The 18,187-nt window shown below is 45.7% G+C and overlaps 1 protein-coding gene and 1 long non-coding RNA gene across 7 annotated transcripts in view; one reads left to right on the plus strand and one right to left on the minus strand.

The window, feature by feature from the left end:
• Positions 1-12,507, plus strand: part of LOC113562893 — a 15,740-nt gene extending 3,233 nt beyond the window's left edge. The window contains exon 2 of the long non-coding RNA XR_003407225.1: positions 10,235-12,507. This is a non-coding gene — a long non-coding RNA (uncharacterized LOC113562893). The remainder of the gene's footprint in view (positions 1-10,234) is intronic.
• Positions 10,412-18,187, minus strand: part of LOC105274679 (disco-interacting protein 2) — a 28,892-nt gene continuing 21,116 nt past the window's right edge. For 3 of the 6 annotated variants that reach the window (XM_026973597.1, XM_026973595.1, XM_026973593.1), the window contains exons 10-15: positions 17,679-17,809; positions 17,202-17,588; positions 16,793-17,128; positions 16,328-16,624; positions 15,691-16,247; positions 10,412-15,500 (exon numbers count right to left, since the gene is read on the minus strand). In XM_026973597.1, coding sequence (XP_026829398.1) covers positions 15,248-15,500; positions 15,691-16,247; positions 16,328-16,624; positions 16,793-17,128; positions 17,202-17,588; positions 17,679-17,809 — 1,961 coding nt within the window. In that variant the 3' untranslated portion in view covers positions 10,412-15,247. The remainder of the gene's footprint in view (positions 15,501-15,690; positions 16,248-16,327; positions 16,625-16,792; positions 17,129-17,201; positions 17,589-17,678; positions 17,810-18,187) is intronic. The other 3 variants (XM_026973594.1, XM_026973598.1, XM_026973596.1) reach the window with 3 other exon arrangements.

An 18,187-nucleotide genomic window follows, 5' to 3' on the forward strand; every position in this document is an offset into this window, starting at 1 on the left:
GTGCAGCTCGCATAGACACAACGATCGGATTTTTCATCCGTCACAAAAGTCCAGCAAAAGTTTTATACCTACAATGCAAACTCATGATAAAAACAATGTTGATGCGGGACGACGGAATGACTTTCATCGAATAAAACCGGTTATATACCGGTTATTACCTGGACTCATCTAGGAGATTAATATCTATGTGCCTCGGGATATCGAGTCGAGCAAGGGGGTTTACGTGCCCGCCTAGCGAAGTAAAAGTTGGAATCGATTAGGTAGTTACGAGCTGCCAGAAAAATTCCACGAGAAATCGATCTCCGTCGATCTGATTGCTTGGAATATCCAACCGGAGACTCAACCGGATCCCGAGTACTTTAGAATTCTATCCGATACACATTCTAGGAAGCCCTACATTACCAAGACTCGCGTGAGCGATTTCGAAGCAAAAGCGGATGATTCGGACGAGCTGGGTCTCTCGAGAGAGGAAGAAACACGAACCTTTGGACGAGATGACACGGTGGTAGTGGTCTCGCGAGCAATCCTTTGCGAACTAACGATCGCAAGGAGCTCTCGAGCGGCAAAGCCACCGCTGTTGGCATCGACAATGAGATATATGCCTCATCGAAAGTGGCCGACGGCCACCAGCAGTACCGATATCCGTCTTTATACTTGGCAATACCTTGGACACTTAGAAAGTATCGAAGTACCGTTGAAGCACGGATACTTTATTGCGATCCGAGCATCGTACTTCTGCATCGTGGTAGCTCGGAAGCTGCTTGAACGTCTACACAATTTCTTTGCTCAGTTTTCGCTCTAAAATCGGACTCTTAGATCGCACCGTATCTTTGCGAATGATTTCGTCTCGTCAGTTCTCACCTGATTACCAAAATTAACTATTTATCAATTTATCACGACGCTTCCAAATACAGTCAGGCGGGTCTTCCTCAACGGCACGTCTCCGGTTACGTGCTGCAATGGGAGATGATGTAATGACACATCCGACACTTTTCCCTTTTCGACACGCTCGTATCAGCAATCAACATAATTCAGTCCGCCACGACACGTAATTTTCGTCCTCGTCCCACCGCACGATCACGTAACAATAGCACATTGACATTCGGTTAAATTAAAGAAAAAACAATTTCGCTCTGCTGGTGTGTTAGATAATGTACACGTGTACTGGATAGACGGCTATTTATTTTACGTACACGCATTATCGATATCGAACTTGATTTTTTCATGTTGCGTTATCTGAACTCACGTAAGTATTCTTAGCAGAACTACCTTTCCGCTTTACTTCCGCGTCTTCGCCCAGGTTTCCAGGATATCTTCTGTTCTCCTGAAGATCCCACAAAGAACAATCAGTCCTCCTTCCAGGAACTTGACAACAATCCGGTCGGCTTTATTGTTGGACAACAGACTGCACAGACACGCAGTGCGCGCGAATATATAGATATAGGGATCTAAAGATCGTTCCACACAGCCAGACGTCGTTGTTTCCTATCCTTCATCGAAGATCATACTCTTCTGTAGAAGTGCGACATTTCGTAAATCGTGGGTGATTTATGCGATCTAAATATCGCTTGACATCTTGATGTACATTAAATTGATTTACATTTCAGCATCTGAAGTCTTTGCAAGGATAATGTTTATTCTAAAGATACACCTGGTCTCGCTGGTGGCTTGGTATGAAGGCACCTTAAGCTTCCGTCGTGATGCCATAATGAGGAGATCTGGCGGTGGCGAGGACCGGTCGGTTCTCCATTTATCGCCGTCTGTTTGGCGAAAAGACGGACCCTTTGTAAATGCAACATCTGCCACGCTCTGTCGTTACGTCAAGTTTTCTTGTTCCGCGGCGTCTGTTTTTACACAGGCTCTTGTGCCTTCATTATGTCCAGGTCTTGCGCATCACTCATGGAACTGTGCAGAAAACGACGAATCGAGCGAGCCGATCAATCGTCTTCGATGAAATCCCAATTCCCTCCAGTGGAACTTGATACGCACAGAGTCGATCAGGAATTTCTTTGCTTATCGCTCACGCTTGCAACTTGGATGTTATCGCAGATATTATGAGCTCATGCAACGTCCGAAATGCAAATGCGCGCCTTTCGTCCGTGGACAAACGTGCCTCATAAAACTTTCAACGAAACCATATTACTACAGCTATCGAGTGAATGCAATAGTAACATCCCCGAGATCGTTAAACGATCGATAAAATTTTACATCGAATAAGCATAAATATTATCCGCTCCGAATACAAAATAATGAAACAGCGATCCTCTTTGTTGCAAGGCAAATGAAACATTGTTTCTAGACATTGTTTATTTACCAGACACCTCGCGCGATTAAAAGGTGATGATAGAGAAACGAGCTTCATGAATTAGAGCTTGGCTCTCGCCTAATCGATCGGCATTAAATTCTCATCGAACAGAACGTGGACAATTCAGCCCGACCTGGGAGCGTTTGACCTAGTAAAAAAACACACGAAACGATATATAAGTAAAATGCATATTACGTTCGTAGGTTTCACGCGAGCAGTCAAGGTTTACGACCGAGCCCCGATTGTTAAATTATTCAAGCGCTCCGCGCGACTAAGAATGTATATACGCCGGCTAAAACACAATTGCATTGTCGCGACTATGAATTGTTGAGAGGCGCACGTCATATAAATATGCAGAACTGTTGCACGTTTAATGTAACATCAGCGTACGGCGTTTCCGATAAAACTTGGAGATCGCACGTGTAGGCACGTCGCAGGACGACGATAATAAAAATCGATCATCCGTCAAGCGTATTCCTCTTTTGTCTCTTCCGTTCCGGCTTTTCTGCGAGCGCTCGATCTCACATTTGCGGAGACACTTTGGTAGATGATGCCGGTTGGATCCTTGATGGATCCTGCACATGCACATGAGACACGTAAAACGGACTCCTTGTGAGAGAAAGGAGCGCCTACGTTTTCCCTCTCGCGTCCCCTTTGTGGGACAAGGTTGTGCAAGCGAGGGGGGCCACCTCGGAGGTTTTTGACCTGGTTTCACGAAACCCTGATACGTATCTACTTCACTCCACACACACATACACACCTACGGGACCGTATAGCGGAGCTCGTTAATATTAGCACTCGCAGAAAGATCGCTGTGGTCCGACTATTTATCTATAATAAAAATTAAAAAATTATGTTTTTTTCCATTACATTTAACAAATCAAGTTTTTGTTTCTATAAAACGACAGATAAATAATTTAAAATGAATCCAGTCCGAAGAGGGAGAAGGCAATCCTCTTTAATCATTATCATCTGCGTTGCATTAACACGCTCCGCTGTACTGTAGTGTTCGCATCCTTCTGGAGCACGCACGTGGTCGCTCCGTTCCGCTCCGGGCGACATTTCGCTTCTCGGCAGAAAAGAAACGGGCTGTGCGCGCGTTCCTTTTGTAACACCGCCGACAGATCGTAAAACCTTCTCTCGTGGAAAATTCCACGGCGGCACCAAAAGGAAAAAAAAGGAAACAGCCTTCTTTTTCTATGTCGGCCGACGTCTGTCTTGTGCGATTTGTGTAATTGTACGATGCTTTTCACCGGGAGAGAAATCAACTCCGGCGTCGGCGAGGAGTGCTCTGAATAATGCGGGAGTATCTCGGTCTCCAGCGTTTCAGTCATCATTGTTTATTCGCCGTAATTGTATCATCTCAATTTTTACCTACATTTTAGCGCGTTCAGTTTCTTTCTTTAAGCACCGTTACAGCTGTCGTCTCGGTTTTTGCACACGTTTGTTACATATTATGCACGTCTGCAACGCTCGCATTCGAAGTTACTATTATTAACGATGTTATTGTTTCGCTTGCAATGGCACGAAAGAGCCGAGAGGATGGACCATCTCTGACGAGTTTAATTCGTCGAAATAAATGCCGGCCACTAGAATTTTATGGCAAACTATAAACTTTACAGTGGTGTCACGATTGACGATCGTCCGGGACGACGGTGACGCTTAATTGCTGCTAATGAACGTGCTGTGACGACGCATCCAACAATCGTCACAATTATTACACGTGCAGCGAGAAGCGTTTATGATCGCGTTTATTATCACGTCCTGCTCTCGCCCTTTTAATCATCCGCGTCTCAATTTCCTTTTAATCGTCCTTGTACAACCGAGAATAATGTATGTAACGAGCGCATATCCATGTAATTCACATGGACGAATTTTCAGCGAACTCCGCACGCTGTATCCATCGCAATCAACTGGTTTCCGGTTATCAGTACGCGATGCTGATTTCGTATTCCAGGCGTATAACGAGTGTGACAAACGTGCAATGCATGGAATTTCAAATGAAGGCTGCGAACGATGACTACGCTGCGGTTCTCCTACCAAAAAGAACTTCATTTGAATTTAATCGAAGAACTTAGTTACACTCCTATCCTCGAACTTTCGACGACATCAGATTGGCAATTAAGCTCGTGCGGATCTGAAGGTGGAACTGGAGCGAATAATAATCCGTTTTGCCCGAAGTTTTATTCAAAGACACCCTCGCGGGAGCTTAATGCCAATCCGATACATCGAAATGTGCGAGTCGTAGAACACTGTGCAAAAATGTGAAATCGAAAGTCTGAAAACTAGAGTGCTCGTGAATCAAGATTAGTCTGCTCTCCGATAGGAATCTTTGAACGTGACACAATAAACTGTGCGATTACTACAATCGCCTATGTAATCGTCCAGCCTGCCGGCGATCCTCCTTGTGCCACAATTTCGCCGATCACTATGCAAATCTCGCACGATATTAATCTACCAAGTCGAGTCTCTTAGGATCTAGGATTTTCGCCATCGAAGAGCTGACGGCCGGCAAGCGTCGTGGAATTGATGGTCGAATTATGCGAACGGAATTGAATTTAATTCAACGCCCGTCTCGTCTACGACTACGGCGCTACGTAAATCCGGTATAAGCCTACTACATTCCGGATTCGAGGAAGCCGTGTGATAAATCGTTCATTAACCGGTTGTTGTAATAGATGACGAACGGCAAGGGAACGTGCTCAGCATTATTTGTCGATTTTAGAAAACCGATTGTAAAACTCGCAGATTGTAAAAATCCGCACTATCAAACCTCAGACGTATTCATCTTTTTGTTGCGTAGCAAGTGAAAGCATTCACTGAAAAAAGAAAAGGTTTTCACCGAAAGACCTGTGGCTCTTTTATGGCTTTTCGGATATGGGCTCCTCAAAGGAATATTCCCAAAGGGATAAGGGTACGTTTTTATCTCCCGGAAGGTCCTCATATTAAAGAGAACATTTTTCCTAAAAAGGTCTGTCTCGTTGAAGATCCGGGTTTCTACAGGTCAGAACTGGCGCGACCGAAGTCTCGTATGGGGAATGTATGGAGGACACGAACGTACTCCCTTGGTGCTGAACGCTTGGGTGTCACGGTGATGATTCATCGTCACGAGACGTCGCGTGTGCGATTAAGCTCGTTGAGAGCGAGACCGTCTCGTGACTTCGATGATGATGATGATCGGAAAGTTCGCGAGACTCCGATAATCACAGCGCGATGTTCCGCACCTGATCCTGATCCTGGCGAGAGATCTTCCTGGTTGTCCGTCGAAATCGGGGCACTAAGAAGGTAGCTCAGTCTGTCTCAGCATCTACGCACGCTGGACCAAAGTGGAAGTCGTGACTGATGGCCGTCGTGATCATGAAGCGTGTTTTGCCACGCATTCACGCGCGTTACGCCCCGGCCGTTTATCGTCGGTGCGATGAATCAGTTTTATCGTGAAACTCGCGCGGCGGAACGCACCGGCATAAACGTTTCGCATTGAGGGTCGGCATAATGAAAACCTCGTGCCGAGATGATTGTCAACATGCGGCGAGCATGGACGCGCGAGACCAGTCATTAACCAGTTTAAAGATGACGTTAGGCGTCTTAATGGTCTGCCCGAAAAAATTACCCTGATCGCTGATGGGACGATTTCTCTTGAACAAGATGGGAACACTAGATCAGAGATCTAAAGGAGCGCACAAGTTTTGTCAATATTCAGGAATAACTGAGCGATAACTGAGTAACCTTGCGATAATAATCAATTTTGCGATATGTATTGAGCGGAATGATCGAACTTGAACTGCAAGTGACGTCCAGAAAAATTTCGTTGGATAGTCCGGCAATAAATAACGACCTTTGTGTGCAATTTTTATTGCACACTTCTGGCCGGACAGAAGCTTCGAATATGTAAACAGTGAATCGACGTTCCGGAATTTACGAATCGTTTATGTTAAGTGCCTTGAAGAAGGCACGAGTTTGTGTGAAGAGAAACAAGCCGCACCTTTCGAGCGCTCCATGATTTCCTGCTCCATGATTCACTTGATCTTTTGCGTAGGTACCAGAGATAATTAAATGAAGCGAAGCAGCCTTTCTCGTTGGCAATTAATTAATTGAGAATATTGTAAAATTCCTTTAGAAGCTTTTGCTCTTCCACTTGAAGTAAAACCTGTGTCTTTCTATTAAACTCAAGAATTTATCTTTTCTAATTAATTGAAGTAACTGGAAATCTTATCGTAGCGGTAGCGGGAACGCGTGCCTTGTCCGCGCGTGTTTCGCCTAATCACGGCTGCGTTATTATGCCGTTCCGGCACAAGGTAACGTGAGTGCTGCGCGATGTGGCACGAGCCGTTCCATCAGTCACGACTGTTCCGGAACCGACGGGCAACCGTGGCAAGTGCAGTCGTATGATGTATGAATCTCCAAGTCAAAAAGACGCGGCGCACGACACTCGTCAACCTGGTTCGAAAATAGAAGGAACCATCAGCAGCTCGAGGAAGCCGCCCACATCCTTCTTCTAGTCCTTGTCCCTGATCCCGCAAGCTGCCTCCTATTCGACGTCAACCTGCTCCCCTGGTTTAGTCTCTTCGTTTTCTTTCGTTCTCCGTTAGCTAATCCAATTTCACAGGCCGGAGCGTTTTATTGCCGTCGTCAACATTTTATCGCGTTGAGCGACAAGGAATTCTCCGTCATCAGGGCGCGCAAATATTATCGCAAAGAAATGCGGACGATCCTCTGCAGAACACGATGCGTGTCCTGCTGACACAAGGTTCCCGTGAATGCGACTGGAATTTTTTCGAGCTATCGCTCGAGGAACCTCCCTCGCTCGAGGATTCGTTGCGCAATGAAAAAATATTTAATGACCGCGCTGCCGGCTCGCCGATGCATTTAAATCGTGACGATGTCGCGACGTGGAAAAAAACGTGCGATTTCCGCAGTAAATTGCGCGACGCTGTGTACATATGACTATAAATAAGCCATATATGTGCATACACACATGTATATGGCTTGCTTTAGCTGCGAGGGCATCTGTGAAATGTACATATACAAGAAACTACACCTTACAAATTATTAAACGAAAACGTTGCGGTCGATATTGATAAAACTTTCCGCAAAACTTTTCCTAAAATTGCTCGTTGCAGAAATCTCTCTCTCTCTCTCTCTTTCTCTAAGATCTCTCGCGCGAATGCAATGTAAGAAGCGCAAGTACAAAGGATACAGGTTCCCCGGTGCCGCGCGCTCGCCATTACTACTTCCGGCGGCGGCGGCGGCGAGAGAAAGAGCGCGAGCGAGATCCAGGTGTACATACACACGCGATTTACGTACCTGGGTTCCGAATCGATCGGTCGACGCGCACCACTCGCGTGGACAGAAGAGGCAGCAGCTTGGCCGCGAGACCGGACCAGAGTCCGCTCCGCGACGATTCTCGGCTTCGTAATACGGCACTCCTCTCAGCGTCCCCGACGAGCGCAACTCATACCTTCGACAACCGGCTTTCTCACGGCAAGAGGCGGAAGACACGCCGATGCCACACACGTGCGTGCGTGCGTGTGTTTACGTGTTGTTCACCCGGTGTTCAACGGCGATGAGGAACCGCGCGGCAGTCATGCGCGCAAGAGCGGCGCTACTGACGAACTGACGACGGCCGGTCGGTTGGCTGGCCGGTCGGTCGGTACAATTCGGGACGAGCTTCCCTTGGGATAGGCTCATTTGTTCTCGCACTCGGCCGCTGGCACCAATACGACTGGCGAAACGAGAAGAGCTGCGGGGAGAGAAAGAGAGGAGAGAAAAGAGAAAGGAGCAGCGAGAATAAGTTTCTGCGAACGACCGGCTGACCGACCAGTCGCTCGAGCCCGACTCGAGTCACTCCGAAGCGGGTTCACTTGCTCGCGCGCCGTCGCAGTGCGCGCGAGAGCGCACGTTTTATTTAAATTTAAAAATATCTTACTTGGAAAAGTACTGATAGGATCCCGAAAATAACGTGGCCTCCTCGGCGTTGCGGCAGAATTGTAAATTGCAATGTTACTCTGTGGAGTTTCCTAATGTAATGTTTCTGCACGTTTGCAGTCCGCGCCTCACGTGAGAAACGTAGTGGTTTCATGCTACATCTTCTTCAATTACATTACTGAGATCGATAAACGCACTTACGTTAATGATCGTGGCTGTCGATGCGTTTGTCCTAAAAGAAACGAATGATTTAATAGAAATAACTGCATTTATCCTATCATTTGTCCGACATGTTAAAGCAAATAATTCTATTACTAAAAAAATATTTTGATTCACTGCAATCAGAAAACAAAGCGACGTTTTTGATTCTAGCAAAAATTTCCTGCAGCGAGATAATTACATAAATTCTTAAATAAAATTTCCATTCAAAACGGAAGTCGGTTTCCATCCTCTTAAAATAGCACAAAACCAGCTTAACGATAATTCTGCCAAGTCAGAGAAGGAATAAGGATACATTTTATGCGAATATATTATAAAAAGACACGCGAGAGACGCTTGAGAATACAGTCAAGAGTCTCTCGCAAATTACCTGCGCACGAAGGGAAGACCCACTCTGTCGCTATGAAAATATTGATTCTCTGATTACTCACGTCGCGTCATCGATGCTAGAAAAATAAGAAAATGCTGTTCGTGGTCCAGCAACCAGCAGCTAGTCATCGGAATGCTTTTTCCTGCAAAACACGGAAGAACATCTCGCACGTCGTGCATATGTTCTTCATGCCGCTTCGTCCTTTTCGTCATGCAACGCATGTTCGTGACGTGATGCGCTCGCGTTGCTACATTACGTTGATGATTTTCAGGATGCATGCACGCGAATACGTGCGGTGTACCGATTTCTTCCTCGTGGAGGAATTAGGTCGACCGTGGGAGATGCAAAGTCGAATTCGCCCCGGTTTTTGATGAATATACATCGCCGGGGCGCACGCTCGTCAGATCCGTCCGTCCCATTTTTTCCTCCTTGTCATCTTGCGCTATTAACGCTATTGCCGGTCGTACGTATGTGGATTATCGGCGCATACCGCCGACATCGCATATGCATGCGTTTGCAACAAGTATTCGCGGTGCTCGTCCACTTTGTGCGCTGCATATGCATTTATGCAAAGTCCGAGGAATCGGCCTGACCGTAGCGTGGTTTCATATCGTTCGGAGTCAACGGCCTCGATGCTTTGCGCTTTTGTGCGCAGTGTCTCTAAAATGTTTAATAATGGATATTCAATGATAAGCAAATGTGTTCAAGTACGTTAATATTTAGTATTTAATATCAAAATTGCTCGTAATTTTGTTAATAAGTATAGCAATTGTAATTGTGTAGATCAGTAAATTGTAAATAGATTTAATATAACGTATGTGCATAAATAAATTTGAATGTTTTCTTTCCAACTGCAACGTTCCTCTCCAAAAACATCGACAAGGAATACTCGAGTCGCCACGGACAATACGCGGCCAGTTTCGTGATGGTAATACGACAGCGAAGGCCAACGATGCAAAGTTAAACGCGCATTCTCGGACGACGCCGTCGCAAATTGTTATCAATTGAACAATGAAGAGCGCAGATTGAGCGTGACGACGACCGCGCGTTAAACCATCACCATGCACTTTTTCTACGGCCAGGCCAATGGGACGGTGTACGATATCTTCACAATCAACTCTCGGCGCTCCAATTAATTAGCTAATCTAATGCATGCCACGCGACAAGTCGTGCGATCATGCCATTAATTGTTCCCCGTTCGCCAAGAGGCTGTTCCACCTATCAAATCTCTTATTTTAAATCTGTTATAAGAAAGATATAAGAATGATAAAGATTTAACAATGAAAAATCTTCAAGAAAATTCCTTATCCAACTTGGAAAATTTATCTTTTCGTTTTAAACAATTACAGAGATCTAGCTCTACATTTTTTCTAAGAATATTTAATTTTACCTTTATCAACTTTTTATTCTTCCAGTACGACGTATCTCCGTGATACGCGAGATACGGGAATCTCTCCAACGCGACCGGCGTGAGGGATGACAGCAGATCAGAGAAAGCACACGCGCGCGCGTGTGTATGTGTATGTGGATTGCAGGAGGACCAAGGCTTGAAGGCTTCGTCGTCGAGGAGGGTGGTACGAACACGCGAGTATTAATATGTCCGTTTAATGTGATACATGAGGCATGATGATAGTATCGGCTTGGTAGAGACAGTGACCGTTATATTATTCGTGATAATAATAATAATAATAATAATAATATATAATATGTATATAATATATATATAGTTCAACGTACAAACTATATACCTTAATAAACTCTAACGCAGGGGATGGAGGAGGAGGAGGGGGCGTCTATGTACACAGCCTTAGACCATGCGCTGGCCTAGGTCATGCCGATCGTCATCGATCGGCTCTAGATCCGATCTCTAGAATTGGGATCTGGGTGGATTGGTGGATCCTGTCCTACATAACTCCGCGGATCCTCTCGTCGCCTCGCGGCGCGGGCGTCCTGATCCTGACGTGCATGCCACGTACCTATTAATTAATTATCGACATTTATACACAGTACAATCGAATTCCTCGCACGCGTACACGCACACACGCACGCACGCACGCTAGGATGCACGCGAGCACACGCCCGTTGGTGGGATCAACCAAGGACCCTCCTGATCAAGGACGCTCCTGGTCGGTCAGCTCGTTTTGGGATCATCGTGCTCGTCCGAGCAGGGATAAGAACACAGCGAGATTACACATAAAATCAACCAAGATTGTTATTGGTATATCTGCATAGAGAATGTATGTGTGTGTGTGGCACGTAACATCTTAAATTAGGAAATCTCCCATTCGCGCAGAGGTGATCGCGTAGCGATTAATTACGCTCGATTATCCTGATATAACGTCGTGGCGCAATGCTTGCCTATGTCGTATGATCTACTTGACGATCTTCTGGGCCAGATTTCATTTCACTTCGCTCTTCGTCTTCCGCACAAGTGCAAGAGCGGACATTCCTCTCGTAGAACCAAATGAAAGCTTGATGGAAATAACAATTTCACTTAATCGTAAATCGCAAAATTAATCATCGACCCGATAACGCCCGACGCGGTGTATTGATCAACTCTTTCGTGATAGAGAGTGCTTAACGCAATACGTCAATCCCGCAATCCCTTCAATCAAATTGACCGAAGGTCCTGCGTTAAAGGTCGGACGCTAACGGGTCGATCGGCACTTTCGCGTGCCTCGAATCGAAAGAGAAGAAGAAAAATCGCACGTTCCCAGAAACGAGAACAACTCGAGGAGGCTTCTTCAGGGATGCAAGGATCCGCAAATCCAACAACTCTTTAAATCGATGCTCCGCGTAATCCTTCCGCTCTTCAGTAATAATTCTACGACTGTTTTTTACGACTTATAGTTTTAAAATACAATACCTGCAAAGTTCTTATAAAACGTTTATATTTATATAATCCATTACGCGCGCGCGAAAGAGGGCTAAATGTTAAGGATTATCTATAACCGCAAGTCTACGATGTCGGAGGTGAGGGGGATCTTGAATATTCGTGGGATCCGTACGTGATCTTCCGTTACAGTCGATATCATTGCATTATTATAACAGCCGCTTCTTGTCGTTACGATATAAAAATCATTCATTGCACATTCCTACTTTCCCCGGGGAGGCATCTGTGTATCATGTATATTCTCTTCCACGCACGGAGAAGGATATCGGTCAGCGTTCAAATTCGAGACACGGGGAGCCTCAAAATCCAGAATTTTCGGCGAGAAATCCGGCTCATTCGCGATTCGATCTATGATATTCCACGAGTAACTTTGCAATTACATTTTTACTGTAAATATACTTCTTCTTCGGGGAGGTCCCTCTTACGAGAAACTAAGAATCAGTCTCTGAATTTCGAGGCAACATTGATATATATAATAACGCGTCCATTACGTCTACACGAAAATATGATTTCGCAGTTGAATCTGAATCAGATCTCGCAAGGAGCAATCAACAGGGAAATTTCAAGAACACTTTGAGAAGCAAAACTCGCAACTTGATTTTTTTCTCGTAAGATCTGATTCAGTTCAAGAAGTTCCATTGTCGATTAAACGCCAGCTGCACTAACTTGCCATCTTGTCAATTAACCAGGGCTAGCTGCTATTTAAAAAAAGTTTGATAAAGAAAAAATTGTTTAAAAGTCTGTAAACGGAGATTCATTAATTCGAGAGAGAGAGATAGAGAGAGAGAGAGACAACCTATTCACCGGGTGTGTTAAACATCATGGTACAAGATGAGATCACGTTACGATAATGTGAGAAAGACAGGAAGAGATGAGAAGTTACGACTTAAAATAAAACTATGAGAAATTGCGACTTATAATGAGGAAAACAAACAAGTATAATACTAACGAGATAGTCAATTAACCAGAACTATCAGTGCAACCGAGCCTGTACAAATGCGGCTATTTACGGGCGTGGGTTTCTTTTTTCCCGTGCGTAAAAGTGCGGAAGTAACGCAATAGTGACATGGCACGATAGCTTAACAACAAAACGCGGGAGGGTAGTGAGATAAGGGTGAACGGGACAAGTGTGAAGATGAGAAAGTGGACGAACGGGTCGCGGCAGAACAGTGGAGCATGTGGGAGGACAAACGCCTCTTTCTCGTGTTACGTATTTACAAAAAGCTGCCTCTGCGAACAGCCGTCGAGAGTCCGGTACGATTAATCATCATACTCCGCGCGAGAGCGATTATAAATCACTATGCCATGCGTATATTGCACTGCCGAAGCCGTCGATAATAAGTTGCGGTCGTTCACGAACGCGCATCTCGCCTATGCAGAAAAAAAGGAAAAAAGAAAGAAATAAAAACAAAGTTTAACAAATCAACAGAAATGTAATTTCAGGTAGAATCGAGTCGAAATCGAGCTTTACTCACATATAGCATTTCTGTCAATTGAATAAAAGCGCGCATTTCACGATCTTGTTATGTAAAGAAGGAAACACTGAAGAATTGAGATATTCCGGCAAACATGAGAATTAATTTCTGTCGAGCGTACGCTAATGCGTCTCTGCATTTAATGTCACGTCTTTCGACGGCGCGAATACACATGTGTGATCATTATAATCGCGATGTGCCTTCGCAGTTACAACAATACGCCGTTCACAACACATTATACGCCGTATGTCGTCTCTCGTGTGCTAAAATAAGAATATAAAATTAAAGAGCTATCAACAATTGTACATATTCGTAGAAAAAGTGGGTAAAGAAAGTCGTCCTCTGGTGAGAAATCAATCGCGATCGACTTCTGGGCCTGGCATTTTTCATTTTTCGACAAAGTTCCAAAATTCGACTCTTCGTATATTATTAATCTTATGTTATGTGTGTGTGTATATATATATATACCAGAGTGTATTTCGTCAGTCTACGTATAAAATCGCACGAATGCATTTTGTACAGAATGTTAAAAGTTAAATTCCTCCGTGTTGAATTTTCGATTGAATCTTAATATTCGTTAAAATCACGCTAATCTTATTTTTACGTCTAAGTATAGGCCAATAATGTTGTTGTTCGGTTGACATTTTCCGATGTACGTATAAATAATTACAGGGAAAAAAAAAGTTAGAGATCGGCAGCCCTAAAGTCGATATTACGCAACACGTTTGGATTTCCTTGTACGCGAGCTTGAGCTGATTTGAGCTGGTAATAATAATAATAATAATTCTTTGTGCGAATAAAGTTTCAGGGAATAGAAAGCAGCCGACAAAAATCCAAATTCCAAATCGTGATCCAAAACTCGACCTCTGACTGAATTATAAAAACACGCTGAGCTAACGATCGTAGAAATTGAACAGCGAGCGATCCGCCGTAAATCGCCGAATCGCCACCACGACGAGACTCTTCGTTGTTCCCATCAATGAAAGGGGACTCCGTTCCTCGCAGTGGGAACTACAGCTAATGTAAAAAGACGTCGGAACGTTTGTCGCGCGCTGCACAGTACGGCGTACAAAGCCAAAGGCTTGTAAGGTACAAAACCGCGACGTTGTGCGTGTCGTAGCTCAAAGTTGTCGCACGTTCTTCGCTTCCTATAGCGAACGCAAGGGATCGGATGGTTGGCTAGGTGGATGTGTGCTACTTGGTCTCATCGTCGAAATTGCATGCGATTGTTGTACGGGTCGGCTGGACGTTGTGGAACGGAGCACGGAAAGTCGGACACTTGCAGGATACGACATCGAACGTTTCGGTGACGAATCGGTGGCTGCTAGAGCGACAACGAGCTGCCAATTTTACGTATTCATTGTCGGCTCTACAATTCGTCATCACTCACTCTGTCGTGCATCATATACGTATGTGTAACGCGATAATGATTCCTTGCGATTTAATCAGTTTCTAGAGATGGCAGCGTGGACTGCATTAGAAATGTTTCGAATATGCACGTACGTACCTTTTGCTAGTAACACTCACTTCGTTAGAGTGACGTTTTTCTTGATACATAATATAGTAGAACTCCATTCCTTGAAGTATTTCCGTTCACGTTATTTACGTTATTTACGTTATTCACTTTTTCGCTTTGAACTATAATAGATATCGCGCGTGATTGACTGACTAAAGTGGCAGGCTGTCAGCACGTCTTAAAGATTCGTGACGAGTATAGTAAGTTATAAATTCGTAGCTTCCATAAAATTAAAAGTACGTGGGATTGCAGACCTGAAGAGTAACTCCAAATTCTGCATTCAAGTTCGCGATCCGGGAAAAAATTTCATAAAGGAGTCGCGATCCCGTAAAACGAATAACAAATTTAAAAAAAACAAAAAACAAAAGAACGAGCTCTCATAGAATTCTCATCTTTGAAATCGTTCGTCCCATCGTCATACTTGGCGCGAGTCGTTGTCGCGAATGGAGTTCCACTGCAGCCTCAGCAAGTCCGATAAGGACTGTCCACGGGGAGGAGGGCGAACAATGGAAAGGATGAGAGTCCTGTGTCGCACGTAACTTGTTCACATATTATACGCCACGTAGATCGGGTCGAGCTGGTCCGCCAGGAAACCGTCGCGTAGGTGCATCCGTTGCTTCTCGCCGCGCGAATTGATGGGCACCACGCCAGGGTCCACTACCACCACTACGCCGACCACCAAGTGGTGCTCCTCGAGCACGGCGCTCGTCACGAGTGCCACCAGATCGAGGGCCTCGCTTTCGTTGCCGTCCAGCTCTACCACTACCACTAGGAGGTTGGTCCATGTGAATACGGCACTAGAAGAGAGAAAAGACACGGTGACATTCGTCGTAAGCAGAAATGGCTAACACGGCGATCGGTTTTTAATCAAACGATTTTGAAAACCATCTCAGATTGTACTTGAATGTGTTGCAGATAATTATATTAATTTCTTTGATATACATAAATGTATTTGCAAATTTTGGGGAAAATTTCCAAGCAACTCACCATTCCGCAATTTTCTTGTGACACCGCATGACACTGTTCTCGATGTCAATCGGATGGTAGCGCATACCACGTAGCAGTATGGCCTCGTCAAGGGCGCCAACGACAAACACAGCGTCGTGTAGCTCTGGATCGCTCGGCACAAGATCGGCCTCGGCTGGATTGGTGGTGTCGCCGGGCACGTCGCTGATTACCGATTGTTGAACGCTCTCTGTTCTCCTGAGGAAGCCAAGGTATCCGGTTCTCGCGTAGACCTCACTCGTGTTGCCGGTGACCAAACGCGCGTTAAAATGATCCGCGTAATCGCTCTCGTCGCCATAGATCGTGAAGTATCCGCTCGCGTTATGCGACGACTGTACCCAAATCTCTCCCAGATGCGAGTCGCCGCACTGACCCTTCGTCTCAGGATTGGCGATGATCACTTTTACGCCAGGCAGCAGCTTGCCCGACTCCATCAAGCACAGAGAGTGCGGACTGCCTCGTTCTACTAAGGACACTCGATCGTTGCGTAACGCGCGAAGATCTACGTAAACCGTCGATGGCTCCGGACTGGATGCTCCCTGCAGAACATCAATTCAACATCAATCGAAGCATGTTTGTGAAGACAATTGAAGCGATTAATTGCGTTAGTCGATCGTACCTGTAAGCAAATGGCAGTATTTACTCGGCAGCCGAACGAGGTGGAGACGGCGCGGGGACTCAAGCCGAGAGCGGAGAACAGTTTGCTAAAACTCGTGGTTAGCGCTATCCGCGGCCTCTCCTCGGCGACGACGACGCACGTCCTCACGCACGCCAGACTGACGCCTCGCGCTTTGAGTGCGTGGACCGAGGAGCCGAGCCCCTTGGTGCACAGCTCCATGACGCCGTACGAGCAGAACGTGTCTCTCACTCTGGACTGGCTGACCGCCGACAGCCAAAGCGCGGGATTGGCTTCCACCTGGCAACAAAACGACCGAGTTAAGTAAGCTCAGATAAAACTAAGAAAAACTGTAATTTTACAATTTTTATTTCTTTAGAAAATGTAATTTTATAATTTTTATTTTACTAATTTTATCCGAAAATTAGAGAACAGGAATTATAAGTAAGGAATCATCATGAAACTCACCTCCGACGGTGGTATCAGTATAGAATGATGTCCACTGTATATACTGCTGAGACACCACAGTGCAAAGCCGAGCCCCGAGTACGGGTCCAAACAGAGAGCGATGTGCCGAGAGGGATAGAGCTCGCACGCTAGTTTCATGGCGCGGCACAACGATGTGACCGCGGCGTGGGACATCTTGATGCCGGCGAGCATGCCCGTCGTCGAGACGCTGAAGTCCAGGTAGGCCAGCATCTCCGCAGTAGGCGCCCGGTACATCACCGGCAATTTCTTCTTTGGCATGTCGTCCATATCCAGAATCATCGGCCAAGTTTTCACATCGACCACGTTATTCGCCTCCTGCAGGAAACAATGTTGATGAGTTAATGTACAATTCCACTTGTACCTTCAACAATCAAACGTTTACGGTTACCTTTGTCTTCAGCAACTTCAAGAGGTTCTGATTGGTCAGCACGAGGACGGATTTGCTGACGTCCACGATCATGCGAACGGTCGGCAAGGTTGTCTGGAGATTTTGCGGATGAGGCGGCCTAATGGTGACCGGCACAGCACCGACGTACAAGCAACCGTAAAACGCACATATTAGATCGGTACCGGGTGGGAAGATTAACGCCACGTGGTCCCCGGTGTTGACCCTTCCGCGATCCAACAGCAGATTTCCAATCCTTTCGGCCTTCTTGTGCAGCTGCGAGCAGGACAGCGAGGTAGCCACCGCGCCCTTCGCGTTCAACGATGTAAATATCACATGGTCCGAAGTGCTGACAGCACGCCACCGTAGAATCTCGGAGATAAATTGATACTGAAAGGTAGCACAAAAATGTAATGCGTGAGGACATGCAAAAACATTGAAAATTTTGCATAGAATGATAATTTCTCATCGGACACAAACCTTTTTGGCATTGTCGCTGTCCTCGTCTAGAACACCCATGTCTCGCCCTTGCGCTGAGGCCAATCGGTTGCCTTGGACGATGTTGCCCACCATGACGCTGGCCGGACCGACATCTGCAACAGAATCCCCCGCTACACGCCCCCGCACCATTCCGTTAGTAAACCAACACAAACACTCAACCCTCAATAATGAGTAGCTCACACACTCTCTCCTGACTGAGGCCGGAAAATCAAAGCTAGAGCAATCTGGTTCTCGCCATCCGAGCCGACAATACAAGCGTTCACGTGGGCCTTCCGCTCCGCAGCCTTCTACGCTTTAACGCGAATCTTTAGATCCACGGATGCTTGAATTCCCGAACGTCTTTTGCGTTTCTTTCTTTCTCATTTTTAATGGACTGTACAATCCACAGATCCCAGATTTGCAATTGCGGTCGCATTGCATCAAAAGTACAAATCAAAGTATAATCAAAAGAGAAAATGTAGAGATGCACTGTACTCTGTAAGAAGCTA

Source organism: Ooceraea biroi, chromosome 11 (assembly GCF_003672135.1).
Source record: "Ooceraea biroi isolate clonal line C1 chromosome 11, Obir_v5.4, whole genome shotgun sequence".
Lineage (NCBI taxonomy): Eukaryota > Metazoa > Arthropoda > Insecta > Hymenoptera > Formicidae > Ooceraea > Ooceraea biroi.